General features: G+C 42.8%; 1 protein-coding gene across 6 annotated transcripts in view; it reads right to left on the bottom strand.

Annotated features, from left to right (window-relative positions):
* Positions 1–26,562, bottom strand: part of TTN (titin) — a 356,587-nt gene that overhangs the window by 279,775 nt on the left and 50,250 nt on the right. For all 6 annotated transcript variants that reach the window (XM_077319578.1, XM_077319579.1, XM_077319580.1 and 3 more), the window contains exons 28-43: positions 23,328–25,018; positions 22,440–22,721; positions 20,457–20,723; positions 20,084–20,356; positions 19,225–19,488; positions 18,845–19,105; positions 17,544–17,804; positions 16,118–16,381; positions 15,187–15,447; positions 14,793–15,053; positions 11,425–11,685; positions 10,508–10,649; positions 9,140–9,305; positions 5,175–5,406; positions 2,238–2,522; positions 1,997–2,122 (exon numbers count right to left, since the gene is read on the bottom strand). In XM_077319578.1, the coding sequence (XP_077175693.1) occupies positions 1,997–2,122; positions 2,238–2,522; positions 5,175–5,406; positions 9,140–9,305; positions 10,508–10,649; positions 11,425–11,685; positions 14,793–15,053; positions 15,187–15,447; positions 16,118–16,381; positions 17,544–17,804; positions 18,845–19,105; positions 19,225–19,488; positions 20,084–20,356; positions 20,457–20,723; positions 22,440–22,721; positions 23,328–25,018 (5,297 nt within the window). The remainder of the gene's footprint in view (positions 1–1,996; positions 2,123–2,237; positions 2,523–5,174; positions 5,407–9,139; positions 9,306–10,507; positions 10,650–11,424; positions 11,686–14,792; positions 15,054–15,186; positions 15,448–16,117; positions 16,382–17,543; positions 17,805–18,844; positions 19,106–19,224; positions 19,489–20,083; positions 20,357–20,456; positions 20,724–22,439; positions 22,722–23,327; positions 25,019–26,562) is intronic.

The following is a 26,562-nucleotide window of genomic DNA, read 5'->3' as shown; positions in this document are numbered from 1 at the left end:
CAGTAGTTGAAAATTAAGAAGAATGCAGGGATGGCAGGGAAATCAAATAGAAAGGAGAGGTAAAAGTATTGAGAAGTAAGGAGAGTAAACTCAACAGAGAAGGAATTTGGGGGTGAATATGCCATAATGGGTATTATGGACAGTTCAGCCCTATTGGTAGGTTTGTCAACCCCAGTACTTGTGGAAGGGCAACTTTGAGGGAGGCTCTCATCTATGGTATACCACAGAGTCTGCCCTCCAAAGCTACCTTTTCCTCTAGGGGAACTAATTTCTGAAGTGAGCTGTAATTCCAGGAGAACTCCAGTCTCACTTGGAGATTGGCAACATAATATTAAGTAGATTCAAATGTGTCGCTGTGTTGGTCTGAAAGCACAATAAAATCAGAGTCCAGTAGCACCTTTAAGACCAACAAAGATTTATTCAGGGCGTGAGCTTTTGAATACTATTCCTCAGACTAGATTCAGATTCAGAGTACCTTTATTGTCATAAAACTACACGGCATAAAACAAAAATTATAAACAGTTTCAGTTGTAAAATCTATCGTAAAAGATTTTCATTTTAAATTGCCAGTAAAAACTTTGCTACTTTTATAATAGTTGCTGAGTCCCTCACATTTAGTATCATTTTAATCCAATGTTTCTCATTAACACAGATGAATTTCAATTTCTTCAGATAATTAGCTAACGGGCAACGATATACTTCAAACTTAGGACACACCAGAAGTATATGGTACAACTTATCAGGGACACTACATCCATGTAAACAGTATCTCTCCTGAGAAGGGATCGTCAAAAATCTACCTCAGACTATTGAAAATACTAATAGAATCTCCTAGTTCTGAGCCTCAGTTACCCAGAATATGACTGAAGCTCATCATTGGTATGCTGTGCCCCCCCCCCCCGATCCTGTCTGATCATAATGCAGACTAGGCCCTGGACTAAGGATTCCTTGAAAGTAGGTAATAGTTCTGTAGCTAGAGACACAGAAAGCAGGTGAAATTACGATACTGGACATCAACAAATCTGCTTCAGAGTTGCTAGATTGCTATGCATCCAAATTTCCTGAGACGCAATTAATTTTTTGAGAAAAACGTTTAGTATGAAACACAGGCAGATTTGCACTTTATGAACTCTGGTATATATACCAAAATTCAAAACAAACATGTACCCTGCCCGATAAGATTTCATGTATGCATTTGGCTGTGACTCTCACTGAGGGGCATTACTGGGCATTTGATGTATATAGTTGAAATGGCAGAATGAACAGCAAGCAATTTTAGAAAAGTTCTAATATCCCTCTTACTATTCCTCTCTAATCAACCTTCCCCTCTCATTGTAAGTTCCTGATACAATTAATCATGTACGGTATGCATCTATTTTAAACTCTCAGAAATTACATGGAGGGGGAGAAACTCCTGACATTAATTGTTGCTTTTGGATTCTGTAAAGAAATATGCCCCCACCCCCAACATATATGAAAACTTCAGCACAAACAATACAAGTTAGATACAGTAAATTTACTAGGCCAATTCAACGCAACAATTTTCAAGGCAATTTCGTATCAGTAGGTGGCGCTACAGGATTGGTTCATTTTTCAACACATCATGCTAAATTATTTGAAGTCGAAATTACATTGGTAGAAAAGCACACAATGCTATGCTATTCTGAATCAAATAGGAAAGTAGAATAATTGATCTGGTTAACTGCCTTTATTGCACTAAGCACTGCAGGAAAAAAGTCCTCGATCTGCTGATTGGAGTAGAATCAGAAAACGATTCCCATCCGATTTTGTTTCAAAATGCTACGGAGCATGTTCCAAAGCAACAGATGAAGCCCTCTGTTGCCCAGGGTAACAGAGAACGCCTCTGCAAGTAAGACGGAAGCCATCCCTGTCAGTACGTTGGCAAGAGGTGTCTATGGGAAAGCTTCGTTTGGCTTCTGACATGTGCCATTCAACGAGGAGTATAAAAATGGCATGCGATTTTCGTTAAACTCACCTGTTCCTGTAACTCTGCACTGAAAGCAAGCGGACTGTCCCTCAGAAGTAACAGCATCACGTAGTGGTGTGATAATCATAGGTGGGTAAATTGGCACTTCTACATCAGGAGAAACAACTTCCGGGACTAGAGAGAGGGAAGGGAGGCCAAAAAAGCTATCATTAGATTCTGTGGAAAAGCACACAATACAAAACACAGACATTTCCATTTCCAAAATGCCCTGGAGAGATGATCAACTTGCCTTCCACTGACAATGACGCTGAAGAGGTGGCCACTCCATAGTCATTCTTGGCTTCAATGGTGTAAACGGCTGCGTCTTCTGGGAACGTTTCAATCAGCAACAGAGTGTACTCCTGGGCGTCATGAAGAAACTTAACTTTAAAGCCTGGAGAGAGCGGCTGTTCGTCTTTGAACCAGGAGATTTTGGGCTGCGGTAGGCCCGATACTACAGCACAGAAGCGGGCGGGTTTCCCGGATTCCACTGTGGCTTCTTGAAGCTCTTTTACAATCTGGGGTGGTTCTGGAGCTGTAAAGTTCAGGGAAAACCAGCTGAATACTTTTGCGCGAGATACTAATATGCAAGTTTTCTTGGGCAAGGAGATTTTGGCGTATGGAAACATTCAAGCATGTGGTACCTGACATACAGTCTGAAATGGAGGACGAGGCCATATTGTTTTCTGAATATGTGTATCAGCCCTAATTTGTACCATCTCACATAATTATAATTATAATAATAACCATCACTTTATTTTTTTAACCTGCCCTTCCCTGCTGGCTCAGGGTGGGCAACAACAGAAATACACAAATAATTAATTTACACGAATAAAGCAGTTATTATTTACTTTAAAATATATTATTAAAACTACCTCCTTAAAAAAAAAACCCTTTCAAAAGTGGGGCTGCCTAATTTCTGTTTGGTCGACTGATACTTTGTGGATGGAGTGTTGTTTTGTGATCATGGAGGCCAGCATTTCCTCAGTGTTAATTTCCTGGCCTTAACCTATCTTACAGGGTTCTTCTGTCTTCTTTTACTAAATAAAAGTAAAAATAACCGTTTATTTAATTAGCTATCTATAGCCAGTGTAATGCGGGGACGGGAGAACAGAGTCTGCCTTGAGAGAAACAGTTCAGACTGTAATTCAGCAACCAAAGCTCGATACATGTTTTTGGCAAAATGCAGGTATAAACATGTAGGTGTAAACAACACGAGTCGCAGGGGAGGACTGGCTGTGTGAAGCCCCTCCCCCAATTTATAACTGGTAGTTATAAACTGCATGAGTTCACCATGGGCATTTGTAGCTATACTGTAGCTCAGGCTTCCTCAACCAGGGTTTCATGAAACCCAGGGTTTGTTGATGTCCTGGAAGGGTTTCCTGATTGGGTGGGAGGTAATTAAATTTTAAAAATTGTTAAAACATTTATCGAGTGATATGACCATATATGGTCATGTTGACCCCCCCCCCCACGGCCAATGAAGGGCCTGGATGCAGTGGGAAGGGGAGGGTGCCCAGCTATGATTCCCAATCATATTCTACATGATCACATGACATCTGGGTTTTCTCAGAATGTTTCAGGGGTTTCTCAATGGTACAAAGTCCATGAAGGTTGCTGTAGCTGCTAGTTGCTAATGGTAACTTGTAATTCTACAAAATGCAGGATCAAATTCATATCAGAACTGCTGTGTGGAAGAAAGGAGAAATCCTGGCTTTCCCCTGTGTAGTTTCAGTTTCTGAAAAAGCACTGATGCCCCAGGGTTGGGGGGGAGGGTATCTTCTCTATGGGGGAGCCAGCGCACACAAGCATTCAGGGCATATGCTGGAGTAGATAATACTCTCTACTTGGCCCCCCTCAAGGCTGTTTTAGCTACCCAAAACAGGGGAGAAGTCAGGAATTCCTCCTTCTCTCACACAGTAGCCCTGATTTGAATCAGACCCTTTCATGGTTTAGTCATGCTTTGCCAGAGGGAACTAACAGCTACAATATATCTGTAAGTTCCCATGATGAACTGATGCTGTTTGTAACATCTAGTTAGACTCATAGAAAACTAATATATCAGCAAGAAGGTTAGGCTAGTTACTATTTTAATTTAGCACACTAGGTTTCTTGAGCAACGAGATGTTTGAGGCATGGGAAGATCTGAGCACATATCACACATCATCTGAAATGTTGTAAACCAAGGAAGACTTTGAATCTACGATGAGGATGTAATCACCACTGGTCATTAAATGACTTGTGTGTTCAGAGGTGAAGCATTGCTGCTTTGAGTACTTAAACTGAAAATTAAAAAAAATAAGAAGTAAATGTCCTTATAGGAACCTGTAGGCATCCTTAGTAATTTTATCTTCACTAGTAATAAACGAGGTTTGCATTCTGCATTTCAGACATATTTTGCTGGATGCTACCCAAACTTAGATCTAAAGAGGCAAAAGAACTCCCACAGGCCAATATTCAGGTACATGGGCGTCTTTGTCTGGTCTGTACTAGAATGTAAGACACTTTCAAAAGTTATCTGCTCCAGTCTTTCTAGTTATCAATAAGACTTTGACTACTAGCATAAAACATTTCAGGTTTCCTGGTAGACAGGTTATTCCTTAACCCAGGCTTTCACAACCAGGGTTTTGTGAAACCCTGAAGTTTCTTGATTGGAAGAGTTTCCCAAATGGATGGGAGTTAATTAATTATTTGTAAATTTTTAAAGTTTGTTAAACATTTATTGGGTGATCTGACCATATATCGTCATGTTGACTCCCTCAAATGGCCAATAATGGGCCTGTAGGGGGTGGGAAGGGGCCCCAGGTGGGCCTTACAGCTCTGCTTCCCAACCATATTCTGCATGATTGTGCCACTTCTGGGGTTTCTTGAAGTCTGAAATATGTTTCAGCGGTTTCTCAACAGTAAAAAAGTTGATAAAGGCTGCCTTAACCCCTAGGTATAACTTGAATTCCTTGCTTTGAGGTATCATATGTTTCTTGTACATGGGTTGTCTTGAATCTCACATATGCCTCCCAGTTGTCAGGAAATATCCAAATAATTTCTACACTTTTGTGAGTGAGTCAGTGAGTATGTCAGGGCATCCCAAGTAATACAAAGATGTTAATTATGTTAATGGTGTTAAGTTTTTTAAGACGGCGAATTGTGGGTTAAAAACCAATGCGAAGCGAGTTCAGCCTAAACATACCATTCACACGGAGAGTAATGGAGCTCCTATTTTTCCCTGCCAAGAAAGTATATTCTCCAGCATCTGTGTAGGTGGTTTCAGTGATGGTCATCCGATGGACTCTTCTTTCCACCACATAATGATATCTCTCCTCGATCTGGAAGTTGATCTCAATTCCGTCCTTATACCAGCGAGCATCAATGTCCTCTTCGTTAACCTCAAACTCAACCACGGCTCGCTGTCTCTCAATGACCTATCAGTCAACAGAATAACTACTATAACTCTGCTAGGCAGGCTTCTTTGTTCAGCACTGAGCTCCCAAAGAAATTCACAGAACCTTACACTTTATTTTAATTAACAAAATGTCAAACAATAAATAGGAAGTAACGCCCAATGTAGGATAAGATTTGAAGGAAAAGTACTCACTGGGAATGGAATTTATATTTATTTATTTTCTTCAATTTCTTAGCCCCCACTCCCGAATGGCTCGTGGCGGGTTACAAAATCTGTATAAAACCCCAGTAACACTTCCCTTAAAACCCCAGACATAAAATACAATCAAAAAGTAAAATAAGTGAAATACGATAGGGCAGGAAAAAAACCCCAGTTCCATACTAACTCAATCCTATTCTCCCCGATACAATCTCATAGAGGGAGGAGGGAAGAGGGAGCAGATTAAACCCATGGCCGCCACACACATAAGTCTATCCTGAAAGGGGGTCATACAGATCTTCCTTAGCGTGCTGGCCTCAACCATAGACCTGGTGGAAGAGCTCCATTTTGCAGGCCCTGTGGAACGCCGGAACCTCCCGCAGGGCCCGCAGCTCCTCCGGGAGCTCATTCCACCAGGTAGGGGCCAGGACAGAAAAGGCCCTGGCCCTAGTTGAGGCCGTATATATTCATATCTTGATTTCTTAATATGTGTTTAACAAATTCCTGCCCAAAATACATATACACAAATAAATCAAGCTATCCAGGATTCTATATGGTCTCATGCGCTTGAGCAGGCAAATATCTAAGCTCCCTCTGTTTTATTTGCTTTTTTTGACTAAAAAAACTTTTGGAGCACGCTCAATCCTCACCAATTTTTATTTGTTGAAGCAACCCTCCCTTTTAAGAAAATCATTTTTATCTTGCACACTGGAGAGTCCTCAAAGTATGGTCTTTTCCACATTCTCATTTTCCTCTCTTGTGCACTCCTGTTGCTTTTGGGGTTTTCGATTCCACATGTTTTGCTTCGATTCAATATTGCATTGTTTACGTTCAGCACATTTCCTTGCAGATTTTAACTGCAGGTTTTTATGCCAGGCGTATAACATGATATAATATTGAGTTGACCACTAGGGGCAGGAAAACATGTGCGGAACAAGAAAAACCCCTGAAGCAACAGGAACACACAAGCGAGGTAAATGAGAATTTTAAAGATCCCTGTATGTTGCCTGTGATGAGTAGCCTGGTTTTGCTGCTTTCATTATCCTATCCAACAACTATCCAATTATCCATTATTCCAACAAAAAAAGAGAGAACCTGTTCCAGGCTATCAAAATCAGTTAACAAAATTTTTATCCTGCACTATAATCTCTATTTTAATGATAAATGAAACAACCAGAACGGACTCTAGATTTTGTTCCATTTTCAAAGTAGACCTTTCATCGGTGGTTGTTTCCTCCTGTGATTTTGAAACTTATCCTAGAAGTTTTAAATATTTCAACCAACTACAAGTTGTTATCAAAATTCTATGCCGGTCTTCAGCTCGCAGGTATGGGAGAGCTTTGTCCAGGATAAGTTTCAAAATCACAGGAGGAAACAACCACCGATGAAAGGTCTACTTTGAAAACGGAATAAAATCTAGAGTCCGTTCTGGTTGTTTCATTTATAATTAAAACAGAGCTTTCATTATCCTAACAGGGGCCTGCCCCTTCATTCTTAGGAGAACAGTAATACTTTTTTACCCATTTATCAGTTTCACATACATGCTCCCTCTCATATTTTTTTTCTTGTAGATGCAGTGTTCAAATGTCAACACATGGGAAATGAACTTAAGTCTATACAGGGTGGAAAACAAATTTAAAAATATATATAATAGCCGTATTTATTAATCAAGTTAAAAATCCAAGGCTTTTAGCATAGCCTCAATAAAATCAATACGTGCATAATTACTAATGTCACCATTATGTATGCACACATTGCTTTTATTGAGGCTATGCTAAAAGCCATGGGTTTTTAACTTGATTAATAAATACGGGTATTATATATTTAAAAAAAATTGTTCCACTCTGTATAGGCTTAAGTTCATTACCCTTGTGTTGACCTTTTTAGGTTCTTGACTTTTGTTTGGGTCAGGATATTTTCTCCTTTTTGTTTTGCATATTTCCAACGGACACACACAACTACTTAATATTAACATTGGGGAGAAGATGGTGTTCAAAAGACCTATTTTGTTAAAACCTTGATATTATTTTTTTCAGAAGAGCTTGTGCGCATTCAGTAGTGTCAATTAAAGGATAACTTGGAGGCAGACACATGAATAAAGAGAGCTGACACAGTTGTTGGGAAAATAAAAGGGCTACCATCTTTATTTATTACAGCAAGGATCGCCAATGGGCAGAATAACTGTTCCATTTACACCCAGACTTACTGCAGGTAACAAAACCACCAGGGATACAGAAGTGTCAGTCCTCTTCTGTCTAAGCATTCTGGCTAGCTGGGGAAGTAAACCCTTGCTTCAAGTACTGTTCTGGCTTCTCACTACCAAACATTTACTATTGGGATAGTGAGGAGAATAGTAGCAGCCCTAAGGTGTTTGGGGGTGAGTCCTGTCCCATTTCTTGGAACACAAGTTAGATATTACATCCTATTCGGTGCAATCCAACCTAGTAAGACATTAATCAGTCCATCTGCCATCCCAAACCCATTTAGGGAAAAGCAGATGAGGGGAAAATGCCATTAGACCTCAGTGCTAGTGAGGTTAAAAATTCGAGCTCGGCCAAAATTAGGTGACCCTAAGGTGGCCGCAGTTAGGCTCAATCTAACCTGTTGGGGTGAGTGCCATGACTGCTGAAATTATGACTGCCTATCTAAAGAAAGGATAGGAACATGTGGAAGAGAACACTGCACACAACCAGAATTTTGCCACCTGTGCAATTACAATTGCTGAAAAGACAAGACACGGTTGAGTCCAAAAAGCAGCGTGTCTCTTCAGTAGAGAATTGCTGTTTCAGAAACAAATGCATGTTCCATTCTCGACCATGGGATTAAGTCCCTTCTTTGGCGTGCAGATGTATTTGCAAAAAAAATGGTCAACATGCAGAAATATGAGGATCACAATTTATAACTTACTAGGGGTGAAGCCCGCTTTAAAAGCAGGTCAAGAGCCGGCGGCAGGCCTCCATGCCAGCTCTCACTGTGGAAGGCTAGGAGCTGGTGGCAGACACCCTCCACCGGTTCGCAGCACAAAAGACTGGGAGATGGTGGCAGGCCCCCCTGCTCTGGTGGTGGGACCCAGTGGTTGTCCTCAGCCTGTGCAGAGGCAGGGAGGCTGGCCAGAACAGCAGGTGGCTGCAGCGGAGGCAAGCATTGCTCCTGCCAGAGGCAGGGAAGAGTCTCTGATTGACCCTTTGTGGGGGAAGTCCCTCCCAGTGAGAGCCAATCAGAGGCCTACTGGTGCTTCCTGATGGCGCACCAACTCCTCTTAGTGGCCTTAAGAGGGGAAGGCCCTCCCCCTGAGAGCTAATCAGACGGCCAGCATGTCATCACAAGTACCCTGCACATTTTATGTAGTATGATACTGTTATGAAATCTGGAGAGAAAGCTTTGAACAAAACATTTCTACAATTTTAGTTTAACACGTGAGTCTTTGCCATAATCAGAAATTCTCCCATAAATATTGGTATGGATTTTTAGCTTATTTGAAAAATATTTGAAATTTCTGCTTTCTAGAGACAAATCTACTGTACCACTTATTGAAACATGAGCAGGCTTTATACCTGAACATCTTTTTGGAGGCTTCTGATGCGAACATCACGCCCTTCCACTACCAAATTGGCATTGGACATGTTTCCTCCTGCCACTACAGTGTACTTCCCAGCATCGGACATCTTAGTGGAAGTAATCAAAAGACGATGAACGAATCTCTCTCGCTGAACTTTCACTCTAAAAAGTACAAAGATACAACAAATCAGGAAAAAAAACCCCACAATGATCTTCCATGGTGCAGAAAATGAAATATAATGTCATATATAATGTAATAATGTATCTGAATATATGAGGATTCATTCTTGCTTCTATTTATTGCCCTATTTTGCAACCCCATTACCCTGCCAAAAAGACAAATAAGAGGGTTTAAGATTAAATCAAGCCTGAACTCTCCCTGGAAGCTAAGATGACTACGGCTATTGCATTTTGATCACATTATGAAAAGACAAAAGTCACTTGGAAAGACAATAGTTGGCTTGTGTTGGCATGCAAAACCTTAGATTATCCCGTTCACTGCAAGGAGGAATAAGATACAAGATATCAAAAGTAGCCATCAGAAGCAAGGAACAGGAATCCATGGACTCCAAATATCATGAACACTGAAGATGTAAAGGTAAATTAAGAAGAATAGTTGCAGCATCCCCTAGAGCAGGGGTAATCAACTTGTGGTTCTCCAGATGTTCATGGACTACAATTCCCATGAGCCCTTGCCAGCAAATGCTGGCAGGGGCTCGTGGGAATTGTAGTCCATGGACATCTGGAGGACCACAGGTTGACTACCCCTGGCCTAGAGAAGCTATGCTTGATGATCAACTCAGGAGTGAGTTGGATTGGACAACTGACTTCTGAATTCACAACGCCCACCATCCATAGCCTGCTCGGCATCTATAGTCTTTAAAGCTACATCAGACCATCCAGGAAATGAGACCATTTGTCTTCTTTACCCTCGGATACTTCAGTGCTTGATGATGATGTTATCCGTTCAGTCGTGTCCAACCCTCGGCGATTCTATAGGAAAGTCTTTGCCATGCGCCCCTGTCCTCTGACTGCTTCTTTTCATTGGTTCATGGTCATCCCTGTACCGGCTTTGATCGTGTCGAGCCAGCGGATCCTTTGGCAGCACGTTCTCTTTTGCCACTGACCATGCCGAACATTAATGATTTTCCTAGTGAGTTTGATCGCATCATGCGTCCAAAGTAAGTGAGCTTCAGCCATAATACCTTCACTTCTAGTGACATAGTTGGTTTCAAGTGCTTACGCAAAGTATTAGCCCTTACACTGCCTTGTGGCTACACAACCGTGTTGTTTATGATGGCATGCAAAACTTAGGCAACAACAACAACAAAAAAATCAAGCACACACACTCAGACAGAAATTACCGTTCTCCAAATTGGAGTTCCTGCCCATCTTTCATCCACTGAACGGCGACGTCAGGTTCCGAGATTTCGCATTCAAAAACAGCTCTTTTCTTCTCCACAACTTTGATGTCTTTGATGTGTTTCCGAAATTCAATGTGACGAGCTGGAGGGGAGGGGGCGAAGTAATCTCATGAACATTTATTGGTCATTCCCAGCCCCAAGGAAGTGCACCTAGCCTCAAACCAGGGCTAGGGCCTTTTCGGTCCTGCCCCCTACCTGGTGGAATGAGCTCCCGGATGAGCCACGGGCCCTGCAGGAACTTTCAGCCTTCCGCAAGGCCTGTAAAACAGGGCCGCCAGATCTACGGTTGAGGCTGGGGTTGGCGAGGTAGATCAACACACCCCCTCTGGGTATGAGTAGTACATCGCTTTGACCTCCTTCTCCACCCCTCTAATAGTGGGAGTTGGGAGTGGGCATTTTATGTCTTTAATGGGGGTTTTAATGGAGATTTTATAAGACTCTGTAACCCGCCACAAGCCAGTTTTGGAAGTGGCGGGAAATAAAATATATATATTGTTATTCAGGTAGACATGTGTACCAGGAGAATCAATAGGTTTCTTTCAGGGTACAGTCACACAACAGTCTGTGGCAGCTATGGAGATTAGCTTCCAGCAGTATGAAACAGAATCACTTATGTTTTGCATAGACTGTCACCATATTTAGATTGGCTGCTGGAACACTACGGCTGCTGAAAAGACCAGCGTGCCAAAAGCTGATCTAGACTGAATTCAGTGCATGGTGGTGCCAACTGTAGGTGCACCAGCAGCTCAGCATGACTTAATGCAAATAAGTTCTCATCAGCTGCCATTTTGCCTATAGCAGCCAAGGGCTGTGACACTGGCGTAAGCAAGAAGTTAATAAATTAAGAAAACAAATACCTTCCACATATAAAGTCGCTGAGGAAGCAACTTTCCCAGCAACAAAGCTATACTCTGCAGCATCTCCAAAATGCACATTCCTGATGGAGAGCGAATGAGTCAGCTTCTTAGTTCTGATCTGGCACCGATCGGTAGATTTTATCTCCACCCCGTTCTTTAGCCATTTGTACGTGATGCCTTCGTAATTCACGGTCACTTCGAAAGTTATTGTATCTTTCTCTTCGGCATTGATATCTTTCAGCATGGAGGTAATCAAGATAGCTGTTTAAAAAAGAAATATCAAGAGTGAGAGGCTGGCTGGAGAGAAATGCGGCAAAATACTTCAGAAGCAAAGAGGAAACTGTACGTAGGCCACAGTATGTACCCTGGAGGCGACATCTAGCTCTTTTTGCTCTAACAGAGGCTGACTTATTAATTGGTTTCATTTCTGTGCTGGTCTTTCTCCAAGAAGCTTCAAGGACCCTTTAAATGTTTTATCATAACCCTGTGATATAGGATGTTATTTGGAGAGATGAAGACTTTCCGATGGCTACACAGCATGTTTAAGGACTGAACAGGATTCTTAAGCAGGGCTACACAAACACAATATAATGGTTAGAGCAGCGGATCTCAACCTGGGGATTGTGACCCCTTTGGGGGTTGATCCCAGGGGTCGCCAAGGCCACGCCACCTTCCCAATGGTGCAAGGGTTGCATGCTCCAGCCATTTTGGCGATCACGAAAGCCCGAGGTGGCCAGTGCCGCAGCATGGAGGGGGCAGCACACCAGCCAGTGCCTGCACGCAGGCACAGAACTCTGTGCTGCCGCCCCTCACCTCTGGGCTGCGATGCTGGCCACCTCTGGCTTCCGTGATCACCAGCACACCAGAGCGCACAACCCTACAACCCCCTTTGGTGACCCAGGCTGCTGCCACCCCGCTGCAGCAGCCTCGGCGACCCAAAGGGAGGGGGGGGTCACACCTTCAGGTAGGCTGAGAACCACTGGGTTAGAGTGTTCAACTAGGATCTGGGAGAACCTGGTTTGAACTCCTACATTATTATTGTTGTTGTTACATTTGTTGCCCACCACTATTGGTGAATTGTCTCACAGCGTGTTACAAGATAAATCCCCACATAAAAGAAACATACAAACCCATTAAAATATAACACAAACCCTGGCGTCATCCCATGCCATAACAACTAATCCCCTCACAGAGCGCCATAGGGGGTATCAACGGATGGTGATGGTTCAACCCAGCGATGGTCTGGCGTAATATAGACCTTCTTGGATTCTCTTCCTTCCATTGCCCTGGAAGCTTGCTGGGTGACCCTAGGCCTGCCACTATTTCTCTTTCAGGCTAGTTTACCTCAAAGGATGTTGCAAGGATAAAATGAAGCAGAGAATACTGGTGAAAGACACTATGGATCCCCACTGGGGAGAAAGGCAGGGTGTTAATGAAATAAATAAATATTCTCCTAACTGACACTCTAGCTCAGGCTTTCTCAACCAGGGTTTCATGAAACCCTGGGATTCCTTGGCCCTGGAAGGGTTTACTGAATGGGTGGGAGTTAATTCATTTTTGTTACATTTTTTAAATTTGTTAAACATTTATTGGAAGATATGACAATGTATAGCCATGTCTACCTGCCCCCCTCCTAAAAATGACCAATGATGGGCCTGGAGGGGGCAAGAAGGGGAGGGGCCCCAGGTGGGCATGTATATGTCCCAACCATATTCTGCATGATTATGCCTCTTCTGGGGTTTCTCAACAGTAAAGAGAAAGGCTACTCTAGCTGCTGTGCCACATTGGCCCTTATCTGCCCAACAGTCACCTTCCCTCACCCCATCATCACCAAATCCATACCAATTTGGAAACACAGATGGCATTTGATCCTAGGTTAGTAGAAGAGGGGGAAGCAACTGCAGCCACTTTACCCCTCCAACTAGGACTCCTACACCAGAGTTTGCTGGCAGGGGCTCATGGGAATTGTAGTCCATGAACATCAGGAGGACCACAGGTTGACTACCCCTGTCCTACACTGTTCCTGAGGGTCACCTGAACCCCATGAGCAAAATTTGGGGAGGATCAATGAAAGCAGTAGCAGTTGGGAAGGATTCCTGTTCCACCATCTTTACATCACCAGCAGTAATTATCTCCAATCCAGAACTCTCTGGCTATATCTTTGTTTCTATTTTTGAAATATGAATCACGCAAACCTTTACAAAGGAAATCACTGATATTTTCTTTTTTTTACAAAAAAAAAAAAAAAAGCGTGTGAACCGGTGTACCCTGCTGTCCTGGAAAACATTTGTGGGATGAGATGCTTTGTAATGAAGGAGCAAGTGAAAGGGGTTGCTTAACCTCCTGTTGCTTGCTACTCACTCTCTGAAAATTCCTTCCCCACTGCTTTTGATGTTGTTGGGTCATAGACCCATCTGTCTGAGGAAATACTGACAGCTGGAAAACAACTAGTAAAGTCTTCTCAGACTGTATCTGTATAGCTACAGCCGTAGCAGTATTTCTACAGCAGTACAGTGATTTCTTTGGAAGTAAAAAGTATTCTTTGGAAGGATACTTGGATACAAGGGGCTACCAGGCCTCAGTTATATGTGCATATAACTGTGCATATAGGATAGGTCAAGATGAGTAGTCCTGTTAGAAAAGAGCAAGAGACCAATAGCACCTTAAAGACTAACAAACATCGTTTTAGGGTATGAACTTTTGAGAGTTACTGCTCATTTCATTGTCTGAAGAAGCAGTGACTCACAAAAGCTCATGTCCAGCCACAATTGTTGTTAATCTTTAAGGCATCCTTTTTCAACCTTTTAACTCCTGAAATAATTTTTCACACTTTGAGGAGCCCCAGGCATGATGTCAGCTGGTGCTACACCCCCAGAAGTCACATCACTACCCACAACCTTAGACCTCCCTTTGCTCCCTTCCCTGCCTTTACTACGACTATGGTGGCTCTGCCTCATGTAGGCCAGAAAGAAGAGCAGGAGCTGAGAAAACAGCCCAGACCTCCCTCATAAAACACCAGAGCTCCTGCAGACCCCTGCAGGTTCATGGACCACTGGACCCATTCTGCACACGTTGGATAATGCACTTTCAATGAACTTCAGAAGTAGATTTTCCTGTTCCGCACAGGAAGATCCAGCTGCAAAAGCATATTGGAAGTGCATTATCCAGCATGTGCAGAATGGGCCGTGGTTGGGAATCCCTGTTTTAAACTGACACCGGATCGAATAATAATATTGTAGCCTCCTTCCTTTACAAAATCATGTATCTTGCCCAGTCTCATTCTAAACCCAAGAAGCTCTGATGTCACACCATTCACTTGAATTCTCAAAGGTATTCTACATCATTCATATAGAATCACAGATGCTTACGTTTCACCGTCAGAGTTGCGCTGACTTTATCGTTCCCACAGACAAAAGTATATTCGGCGGAATCCTCCGTGCTGGTGTTCATGATGTTGAGCTGATGGAGCTTTCCTTGAACGACTATTTTGAACTTCTCACTCATTTCAATCTCCACGCCGTTCTTCAGCCACATGGCAGGAACATTGAAATGAGACACCTCACATTCAAAAGTGGCAGTTTTGGTCTCAGCAACCTCAATGTTTTTCATGGTCTTTGTAATGTGTACGGCTGTAGGAAATAAGGGGGGAAAATAAAAGTTAGAAGATCCTTGAGGAAGTTCTACGAACCAGACCCTTTCTTCTGATGTGATACTAAATAAGGTAGATTAATATTAATGTCTAGGGGGGGGGAAACAACTTACTTTCCACAAATAGTTTGGCTTTGCATTCAAGCTGTCCGACTACGGCTGTGTATTCCCCCGCATCAGCAGGAGATATGTTTTGCAGGGTCAGCTTGTGAACTTTCCTTTGAGAACTCAATCTATGTTTGTCACTTGGTTTGATCTCGACGTTTTTGTGGAACCACTTGACTGGAACGGTGTCATGAGACACACTCACTTCAAAGGAAACAACGGCGTTTTCCAGGGCAGTCACATCCTTTGGTTTCTTGATGATCTTAACAGCTTCAGGGAGAAAGATAAGAAGACTTTATTGCAGTGAATGCCACCGTTTCTTAAGTGACCAGCCAAAGAAGGAAAGCAAATGGTTTGAAATGGGTAAAAAGCCTACATGAAGGGTGATGCTTGTATATATAATGAAGGGTGATTCATTCATTCAGCCATCGCCTGAGTACCCCGCTCTCCTCTAATCATCTACATCAGGGGTAGTCAACCTGTGGTCCTCCAGATGTCCATAGACTACAATTCCCATGAGCCCCTGCCAGTATTTTCTGGCAGGGGCTCATAGGAATTGCAGTCCATGGACATCTGGAGGACCACAGGTTGACTACCCCTGATCTACAAGTTCAGGTTTTTGCAGTGCTTCAAAGAACCTGCTATAATTAATAGTGGGGAAAGAATCAATCAATAAGCCCATGGCAATGAATGAATGACTCCCTCTTACCACCTTAAATACAAAGGTAAATTTCCTCCAGGCCACACTGGCCTGTGATTCTGGTTGGGAGGGGGGCATCATCTGGGCATGGAATTAGGGTCACTGAGGCTGGGCAGGCAGTTGTGAATTTCATGCATTCTACAGGGGGTGGGACTAGATGGCCCTGGAGGTCCCTTCCAACTCTATGATTCTACGATTCTATTGTAAGCTCTCTCTTCTTACTAAGTAAGGCAGACTTACTTTCAACATGGAGTCTGGCATTTGCGCCTATCCTGCCCAGTTTAAAGCTGTAAACAGATTCGTCAGACACGGCACAATTCTTGACTTTCAGCGTGTGGATAGTTCCCTCCACTTTGATCTCAAATTTGTCATTGGACTTCAGCTCGACGCCATTTTTAATCCACTGAACTCCTTCCACATCAGGATGAGTAAGTTCCACCGAAAAGACAGCATCTTGTGTTTCTGTTACAGTCAGGTTCTTCAGTGTCTTCTTGATCTTCACAGCTGTTTCAAAAAAGGACAAATCGTATGGGAAAAGCCAATAGGGGAAAATAAGGCAGATACGAATGCCATGATAGCATATTCTATCTATAAGGCACTCCAGCTGCAGCATTCTTTGCCAAGTCAAATTTTCCTAGTGCCTACATTATTAGCTTTTAACGGTCAGTTGAAATTTATCCTCTTTACTTGTTCTTTTAATGATCCGCTAAAGCTGAAAAAGCTGTGCATCCATACTGATCCAGGCAAAATCCAAAAACAAGAATAAAATCCAAGTAATATATTTTATCGAATTGACACCAGCGATTATGTTTCAGTTTGATTGTTCTGAATAAAAGCGATTGCATTTATTATTCCCAGATTATTTTTTCTGGTGTATTAGGTCGCATCCAATATTTCTATTTCATAAGCCAAGGTGGATGTTAAGATAAAAGAGGGATTTAAAGCCCCTTAGAGCCAACAGATGAAACTTAGTTTTATATTTCAAGTATACCCTGAATTCCCAAAGACTTATGTTTCCACATCAGAAAGGTCTACAATTTTTATAGAGCCAGCCTCACTTGGGAGGGTGGTATAAAAGTCGAGTAGAATGAATGAATGCTAAAGTCAATTGTAATTGTTTAAATCTGCCATTAAAACCCAGCCAAGTATAGAACTGTGGATTCCTCAATGTGGACTCAAAAGAAAAAAGGAAATCACGAGGCACAATGATATAATAGTCTTCTCTATGTTTATAGGGGAAAAGGTTATAACATAAAGTCTAAATGGTCAAACATATGATCAAACATAGTCAACCAAAATGGGATCCTAGGTTGTGACCCGCTTTCTGTTTTATCTTCGTCAGTGGTTGCTCTTACAATATACTGTCATAGTAGTAGTAGTCGTAGTATCACATTGGCAAAATGCTCATAATCGTCTGGGGATTTCATGAAATCCCCAGACGATTATGAGCATTTTGCCAATGTGATACTACGACTACTACTATGACAGTATATTAAAACCCAGCCAACACAATTCCATCTGGTATGGTTCTTAACAATCAACCTAAATTCTTTTTTCTATTTATCAACATTTCTGAGGATAAATTTTACAAAACTAATGATCAAAAACTGACATTTTACTAAATAGCAGGCGACTGTAGGATTGAGGTGCATTTTCATCAACTCACCTTCTACTTTCAGCTTGGCAGATGTTTTTGAAGAGGCCACTTGAAAGGTATATTCACCGACATCATCGATTTTACTGATGGGAATATTAAGTCTCCTCTTCAACCCATCTGATTCACTTTTGAAGTGATCCGTCATAGAAAGTGGCTTTCCGTCTTTCATCCACTGGCCTTCAGAGTCTGGATTGGTTACCTCACATTCAAAAACAGCTCTCTGGGATTCAGCCACTGTTATGTCAGTCAGGGGCTTTGAAATGGCACCACCTGCGTGAAAAGCAAAACAAAAGGTTGTATTCACTGTATGCGCTCTCTGGCAGTAGATATCTCTTGCCCACTCTAAAAGTTGTAAGAACTAGCTCAACCATAGTCAGAGACAGTTGTGTGAGGGTGATGTGCCCATACAGGTGTGTACACACCAGCTTACAATTACCAGCATGGGCCATACCCAGGAATGGTAGGTTTTTTTTTTTTTTAAATAAAGATTTGAAATTGCATTGAGCTTTGTTCTGTGTCTCTGACTCTGAAAACCTGAAGCTCTTCTCTCAAGTTTCCATGGATACTGGACAATGGAACTCTAAAGTGGGACTTCTGCATAAAAGAACAGGAACAGGGTATTTGGGTGGGCTTTAAGATGTGTTGGTAATTTAGACGTTGTAATAGCAAATGGGGATTTAAGTGAACATTTATATCAGGCTCTAGAAGGTTGAACCTTCAGACATCACAAAGTATGGCCAACCTCTCTCAGGGAAATTTGGATTCATGTGGAGGAATGGTTTTTAATATTGTTTTCCTTCCCTTACGCAGGACTTTTCTCCATCTGCCCTCCCCAACCCTGACGCCAAATTCACAATTTTCTTTTAGGTTTCAACAACAAACTGCAGGAAAACGAATGTTGCAATCGACTGCCAAGCATATAAAAATACTTGGTATTTAAACCTTACATGTAGATCTTTGTAAATCTACAAAGATCCGGATCTTGGAAAATATGTTAAACAATGGGCATTGTTTTGGAACTATATGGAAAAATAACTATCCAGACTTTGCAAAGATTTGTAAAATTTAACATAATAACAGCAGGTTTTAAGTATAATTTTATGTCACAGATCTAGGCTTTACTATTTCATTTGTTAGAATTAGGACAGAAGTCTTGAATATATATTTGTATTTATTTGTGACTGAATGTTAGCTTAGTGAATAGATGAATTAGTATGGATATAGTATTTGATGTGACAATAAAACATTTGAATTGCAAAGGAAAAAAAAACCCTTAAATGAAGCACACAGGCACACTCTGAACTATTCACCTGCTACCACAAGCTTCCCAGATGTCCTCTTTTCTCCAGCATAAAAGGTGTACTCTCCTTCATCGTCTTTCATCATATTTACTACGGTCAGTTTATAGATTGTGCCATGTGCCTCTATCTTGTATTTGGGACTGGCTTTCAGTTCTTGATCTTTGAAATGCCACACAACATCAATCCCTGCGTGGGACAGCTCGACTTCAAAGGTGACATTCTGCGTTTCCGTACAGGTGATATCGTGAAGACCTTTAACAATCTGAATTTCTGCACCAAAAAAAGAGAGAAGAGACGGTATGTGTAATGAGTACCGCATTATTATTCCTGCTTCGTTGGCATAAGCAGAATGGGTTTTAGTGAAACATGCACCTCTGAAGCGGACTGACCTTCAATTGTAAGATTGCAGCTGGTTTCAACCTTGCCGACAGCCAGTTTGCAGTGTCCTGAATCGGACGCGAATGTCCTGGTAAAGACCAGTCGCTGCTTGGCACCCTTGGAGATGACCTGGATGCGTTCATCAGGCTTTATCTGTTCATCATTGAGGTACCATTTGGATGAAGAGACATCAGGGACTGAAATTTTGCATTCCAGGATAGCTTTTGTGCCTTCTATAGCATGGACGTCTTTAAGAGGTACCACGACATCCACACCTGCGGATCGCAAACAACAAATAAAATGGAGTAACCATCATGATTTCCCCCTATAAATATTCCAGTCAAGGCCACAAGGAAACAACAGTGTAATTCTACAGCCCTTGAGTCTCAGTGAGAAATCCAGGCTATCCATAAGCCCAATAAAAATAAATATGAAAGATTCTTCTGGCCAAGTGTTCTGCTTCCGGTATTAGATACCAGACGCTTCAAAGGTTAGGCCATGAACATCAAGCCTTCTTCAACCCCAGCATCTTGTACTCAAGAGATTTTTTGTTAAGCCACCAAACCAAGTGTCCATCAACACATCTCCCAATAAAAAGTGCTGTAACAGCTGCTTTGTGGCAATCACAGTGTATGGTTTTCAAGACAAGAAACAAACAAAGGTGATTTTGCCACTGGCTGCCTCTGTGTAACAGCGGGGTCTCCCATCCAAATAGCAACCAGGGTCAACCCTGCTTAGCTTCTGAAATGAGACGAGATCAAGCTAGCCTGGGCTATTAAGGCCAAGGCTCATGACAACATATACTGATATTTACTTTCATGCCATAATTAAGTGTTTAGTTGTGTGACTTTCAGAGCAGAATCCACTTACTGTAGACAGTAACACGGCCCATGGTTGTCAGAAGAAGACTGGGGATGTTAAAGGAGTAAGCTCCACTGTCTTCCTTTGTTACATCTTCAACTAACAACATGTGCGACTGTTTGTCTATTACGATGTGGATGCGGTCGCTTGGTTGAATTTCAACTCCATCCTTCATCCATACGCCATCAACGTTTTCTTGGGAGAGTTTCACCTCGAGTTGCACAATGTCGCCCTCGCAGACCTTCTGGTCTGCAAGACCTTGCAGGACCGCAACGGGCCGTGCTATGGAACGGCAATGGGGAAAAAACAGATTGTTAAAAAACTGTAACACGGAGCATATGCTGTAAAGTTCTAAAGCGGCAACTGAGCTGGAATCACTCACGTTTCATCTTCAGGTTACAGGAGGTCTTTTTCCCGTCTACCACAAAGCTATATTGCCCCTGGTCTTCTTTGGTGACGTCTTTAACGGTGAGAATTTGGCGACCTCGGCGTGAGGCTATGACGTATTTATGATTGGAGGCGAGAGCGACATCGTCGTGATACCATTTGCCTTCCACGTCTTCAGGGGAAATCTCGCATTCCAGTTCCCCTGAGAAAGTTTCTGGGACTTCGATATCTTCCAGTTCTTTGATAAACTCAATAACGGCTCCTACATCCAAAGACAACTATCTCAGTAGGCAATTTACGAGTTATATGGGAGCCAACCACCATTTCTTAAAGACTATACCCAGTTTAACAAAGATTCAAACGAGTAGCCGTGTTGGTCTGAAGTAGCACAATAAAATCAGAGACGAAGAGTGCTTGCGCTTGAAAGCTCACACCTTGAATAAATCTTTGTTGGTCTTAAAGGAACTACTGGGCTCCAGTTTAACAAAGGATGCCTACATAACAGTGTACCCACCCCCCCTCCAGACATGGCCATTATTTGCCAGGCATGTTTTACAGGGGCCTGTGGGTGCCATTGTTCCTGCTGATACCTTTCCTGGTCCCTACCAAATGTTTTTAGAAAAACTGGGTGGGGCCATGCAGATTAAAAGCCATTCTATTAAACTGAGCTTCTGTAATAATTGTTGAGGAGTTATTGTTGGAGTTACACAACCTCTTTCCCTCACATCTTCTGATTGGCTCTGTCTCCGGTGGCAGCCATTTTGTGGTTGGCTGCCTCTCCTGTGGCAGCTCATTTGTTGCTGTTCCTACCACATTGTGCCAAAATTCCAAAGGTCCCCACAAACTCAAAAAGGTGGTGGACCCTTGTTTTACATGCTGTATAATAGAAGTCTTTTTACCTGAACCAAACTTGCACAACAGCAATGGCAAAAACAGAGACAACTGCACTGTTTACAGGTATTCAAAGCCAGACTCAACGGGGATCTATATTGCTTATTGGCCAGCTGCAGTGGTGCATTAGATCAGTGGTCCCCAACCCCCGGGCAGCGGCCTGGTGACGGGCCGCGGCTCCCTCTCCCCACCAAAGTGGCCGATTAGCTTGCAGCCCAGCAAGCTTCTTGCTGCAGGAGGAGGGGAGAGGGAAGTGTGGCCGCTGGCACACCGCCGGTGCAAATACGTATGCGTATTTGTACGTTTGCGCCTGGTGGGGCCGCAAACACGTATGCGCTGCAGTTTCGTGCACGTGCGTTTGCACCCCCGCCAGGACCACAAATGTGCATGCGTGGCAGGCCCGTGCATGCGCACACGCGAAACTGCCGCACGTGCACGTTTCCGGCCTCACCAGGCACAATTGCCACGCATGCGCGGGGCCCTGGGTCAGCATCCCCCCCCTTGGCTGTGGTCCGCAACTCAAAAAAGGTTGCATACCGCTGCATTAGATAATACTAGAGGTGTTGCATAGAGGTGTTGCAGACAATGCTAGACAGTTGCAGAGGGCCTCTTTTAGATGCCAAGGTAGACTTCAAATGTGAAGACCAGGATGGAGATTCAAGAAGCTTATCTCATCGCACCCTACTGCCTTCATGGACACACATCCATGGCATAATTGGATTAGATACATGCTTACTCAGAAGCAAGTCTCACTGTGCTTAGTAGAGCTTACTATAAGCTTTAGCCCACAATGGGGCTCCTCCAGAGCTTATGAGCTGCAGACCCACACTTTCACAACAAAGTCCAGGTGTGACAGCTTGAATTCACAATCCAATAGGGATGCAATGACTTCTTTACACACCTAGATTGCCATTCACCATCCAACACAGACTTTCCATAACTTGTACAATTACATAACTTCACTCAGTGCTCAGCGGACACCCAATCATCCACAATTTACACAGCTAGGCCAGTGTGCTGGTTGGCTATTGAGGGAAGTTCAGGATGATGTAGGTAAGGACCCTAATACAGTACACTTTGTTCTTACCTTCAACATTAAGTCTAGCGGTGGTTTTTATAGATTCATCTTCCACCAGAGCACAACTGTACTCCTCTTCATCAGACTTCTCAATCATGAGTACAGAAAGGAAGTGAGCCTTCCTGTCGGAATGTGTCCTGTATTTGTCTCCGGAAGAAATTTCCAGACCATTCTTGAACCATTTCACTTTGATGAAAGGTTCGGAGGTTTCACATTCAAAGGTTGCCATTGAGTCTCTTTCCTTAGCAGTGACATCTTGCAAAGTTTGTGTGAATTTTATGAGCTGTTTGGCTGCAAAGCAAATGGGAAGAGACTGATGAGTAAAGAACTATGCAATAGCTGCAGCATTACACATTATTTTATGAGCTATTTGGCTGTAAAGCAAATGGGAAGACTGATGAGTAAAGTAGTATGCAATAACTGCAGCATTACAGCATTATTTTATAAGCTGTTTGGCCGCAAAGAAGAAGTAGAGTTGGTTCTCATTTGCTGCTTTTCTCTATTCGAAGGAGGCTCAAAGCGGCTTACAGTTGCCTTCCCTTTCCTCTCCCCACAACTGACACCCTGTGAGGTGGGTGAGGCTGAGAGAGCCCTTACTGCTTGGTCAGAACAGCTTGATCAGTGCTGTGGCGAGCCCAAGGTCACCCAGCTGGCTGCATATGGGGGAGTGCAGAATCGAACCCGGCATGCCAGATTAGAAGGCCACACTCCTAACCACTACAAATAGGAATAGACTGACCAGTGAAGAACTATGAGATAGCTACAGCATTACAACATTTTATGAACTGTTTGGCTGCAAAGCAAATGGGAAAAGACTGACGAGTAAAGAACTACGTTATAGCTCTAGCATTACTGCATTATTAAAAAAACACCAAATAGGACAAGAGAGGCATGTACCTTGCACCAGCAAGAAAGCATGACTTGAGGTTTCACCAGCTATGTTAACAGCTTTGACCATAATGCTGGCTGAGTCTTCTGCTGTCACATCTCTGATGACCAATTCGCAGACATTATCCTCCGGCCAGTACCAATAGATACGATCTGACCTCTCAATCTGCACGCCGTTTTTGAACCACTGGCATTCCGGATCTGGTTTGCCTACTACCCGGACACGGAAATGAGCATCGTTTCCCTGGCCAATGGTCTGACTTTGTACACGTTCAAGAATCTTAGGCGCCTCCATGCTTGGACTAAGTTGAATCTTCTCTGGCTTTATGGTTGGAATAGTGATTTGACCTTCAGCCAAAAGTGCTTTCTTCTCTTCCTCTGTTAACTCTTTGGTCCAGTGAAGAAGTTCTTCCTTTGTCTTCTTAAGCAAATCTTCGTAGGATTCATCCTTCTTCCGAGATTTAAGCTCAACTGCCGTGATGGCTTCATAATAGCCTTCCTCAGTTCTGCGTTTGAATTTGCTACGGAGTTCTTCGGATTCTTCCGATATTTTCTCATGACTGACTTTTTCAGCCTTTTTCAGCTTTACCACCTCCTTGGTGGTCTTCTCAACTGGCTTGTCAACTTTTTGAACATCAAATAAAAGTTTACCAGGCTCAGTTGTCGGTGCTTCATGCTTAGGCTCTGGTGCCCGGCGAAGAACAGATCTGAAGTCTTCCCTTTGCTGTATCTCGAGTTTCACCTTGTGTTCAATTGTGCCTTCAGGGTTTTCTGCAGTTACTTTAACCTCACCTGTATCATATGATTTGCAGTCCACAATATCTAGATAATAGATGCCATCGTAGCGAAGTCTAAACCTTTTGCTTTTACGGATGAGCTGCCCATTGAGATACCAGTTGACCTTTGGCAGTGGATAACCAGTCACTCGGCAACGGAACCTGGCAATTTCTCCTTCAAGGACCCTCGCAGGCTCAGGAAACAAAACTATTTCTGGCTTTTGCTTCACTTTTTGATCGTCTGTCACCCCGACAAGAGCGCCTTCATGGGCCATCCTTTCCAACTCTTCTATCCTCTGCAGACCTTTCCTGCCTTCTGGCAGCTGAGATTCTTCAACAAGGCTTTTCTCGTCCTTGACGATTAGAGTGGCTGAGGTGTGGTCAGTGCCGTACTTGTTGGTTGCCCGGCATGTGATCACCCCACTGTCCCTGGGATAGGAAACTTCATAGTCAAGACTGCAGTAACCAAATTCATTAATCATTCTGAGTCTGTTGGCTGCCTCCAAAGGCTTGCCATCATGTAGCCATTCCACTACCATGGTTGGGTCACCAATGGGGGTCAAACGACACTCAAAATGAGCCGGCCCGAAGCGCTTGAGCCTCAAGGACGTGAGCTTCTTCTTGAAAAATGGTTTCTGTTGTTTTTCTTTGTCATAAAGATCACCCTCCTCCCATTGCTCTTGACCATAACGCAGGTGGAGAGGTTCTAGCTCCGGGGCAGCAATTTCTTTCGCTCTGTATGTCCCCTTTGGAATAATCAACCTCCTTTCTGGTTCGGGTTCAGTGAACAAAACTTCAACGTTCACTTTACACCGTGTGGTGTCACGCCCGGCTTTATTGATGGCAGTCGCGGTATACCAGGCAGCATCCTGTCTGAGAGTGGACTCGATTTTCAGGGCTGCTTCTCCTTTTACTCCCTCAATTCTGAAACACAAGAGTATGGAAACACTTTTGTCATTTTTTTTCTTTGATCAACAGAAGCCTTCTTTCACTACAAGGCTGAAAGAAAGATCACAAATGCTCTTGGATCTCAGATCGGCAAAAAACCCAATCAAAGAAATTACCATCACTCTTACATCACTTTTGGCCTGGAATTGGGGTCGCTGTGGGTGGGCAGACAGTTGTGAGTTCCCGCATTGTGCAGGGGTTTGGACTAGATCAGGGGTAGTCAACCTGTGGTCCTCCAGATGTTCATGGACTACAGTTCCCATGAGCCCCCGGCAGCAAACCCTGGCAGGGGCTCATGGGGATTGTAATCCATGAACACGTGGAGGACCACAGATTTACTACCCCTGGACTAGATGACCATGGAGGTCCCTTACAACTCTACGATTCTATGATTCTCTCACAGCACAATCCTAAAGGCTGTCACCAGAGGATAGCAAGTAGAAGCACTGCCATCATGCTGGGAGCAGTTGGTATTACTAGCATCCCCATACTGAAGTACCAAAGGCCGATATATGTCCTATATTATTCAATAGAAGTTGAATTTCACAATTTGGATATTCATGACATTTACACTCAAAGGACAACCATTGAGGAAAATTTCCAATTTGAAAACGGAACATATTTAGAAACCATTCTGGTTGGATCCTATATGGGAATAAACAAACAAGAACGAAGAATCCTTTACTTCATTTATTCTGTAATAATTTCAGTAACATCTATAGTAGCCTTGGGGTAGGTTTTTTTATTTCTCTTATCATGCTGGTTTCAGCAATATCCTATCAAAATCAAAATTTCAAAAACCTTGAATGGCACAGTAACCATAATCCAAGTACACAATAATAATCAGATATATTCAGATTACTTGGAGTAAACAGATATTTGTTGATTGTTGTAATAATAAAACCTAAACGTGGAACGATACATATAACATAACATAAATTAGAATATAAATGAAATGAAATGAAACATTTATAGGACATTTAAAAATAGGAATTAAAAGTTAGTTGCCAATAAAATTAACTAGAGGGAAAATTGTTATAGAGACACCAGCCTACTAAAGGAATATAAGATACAATTTATTCCCAAGTTTTGTCTTAAAGAACTGTGGCATCTCAGTAATTACTTATATATCCTATATCAACACCCTCACAGCACAATCCTAAGGGCTGTTGCCAGAGGATAGCAAGGAGAAGCACTGCCACCACGCTGGTGACAACAATATCCTATCCTTGGGGTCTTAGTTTTGGCTGCCTGTATCTTACAAATAAGAGTTGATGGAAATTCTTGTATTTATTGAGTAGTTGCGCAGCCTATACACAGTACATTGTTTGTACTGAGTGCATGCACACACACGTACACATTCAAAACGGGAATTGCTTTTTATCAACCAGCACATTTTAATTTATTTTGTTAATTAAAGTAACACTGCTGAATAAGCGTTGATCAGGTGAGCAAAATTCTCGGGAGAGCTCACTTGTCTTATTGATGTTTTGTGCTGCGTTTGCAGCCTACCTGTTGAG

The sequence above is a fragment of the Paroedura picta genome, chromosome 2, assembly GCF_049243985.1.
Source record: "Paroedura picta isolate Pp20150507F chromosome 2, Ppicta_v3.0, whole genome shotgun sequence".
Classification (NCBI taxonomy): Eukaryota; Metazoa; Chordata; class Lepidosauria; order Squamata; family Gekkonidae; genus Paroedura; species Paroedura picta.
This window is presented reverse-complemented; position numbering and strand designations above follow the sequence as displayed.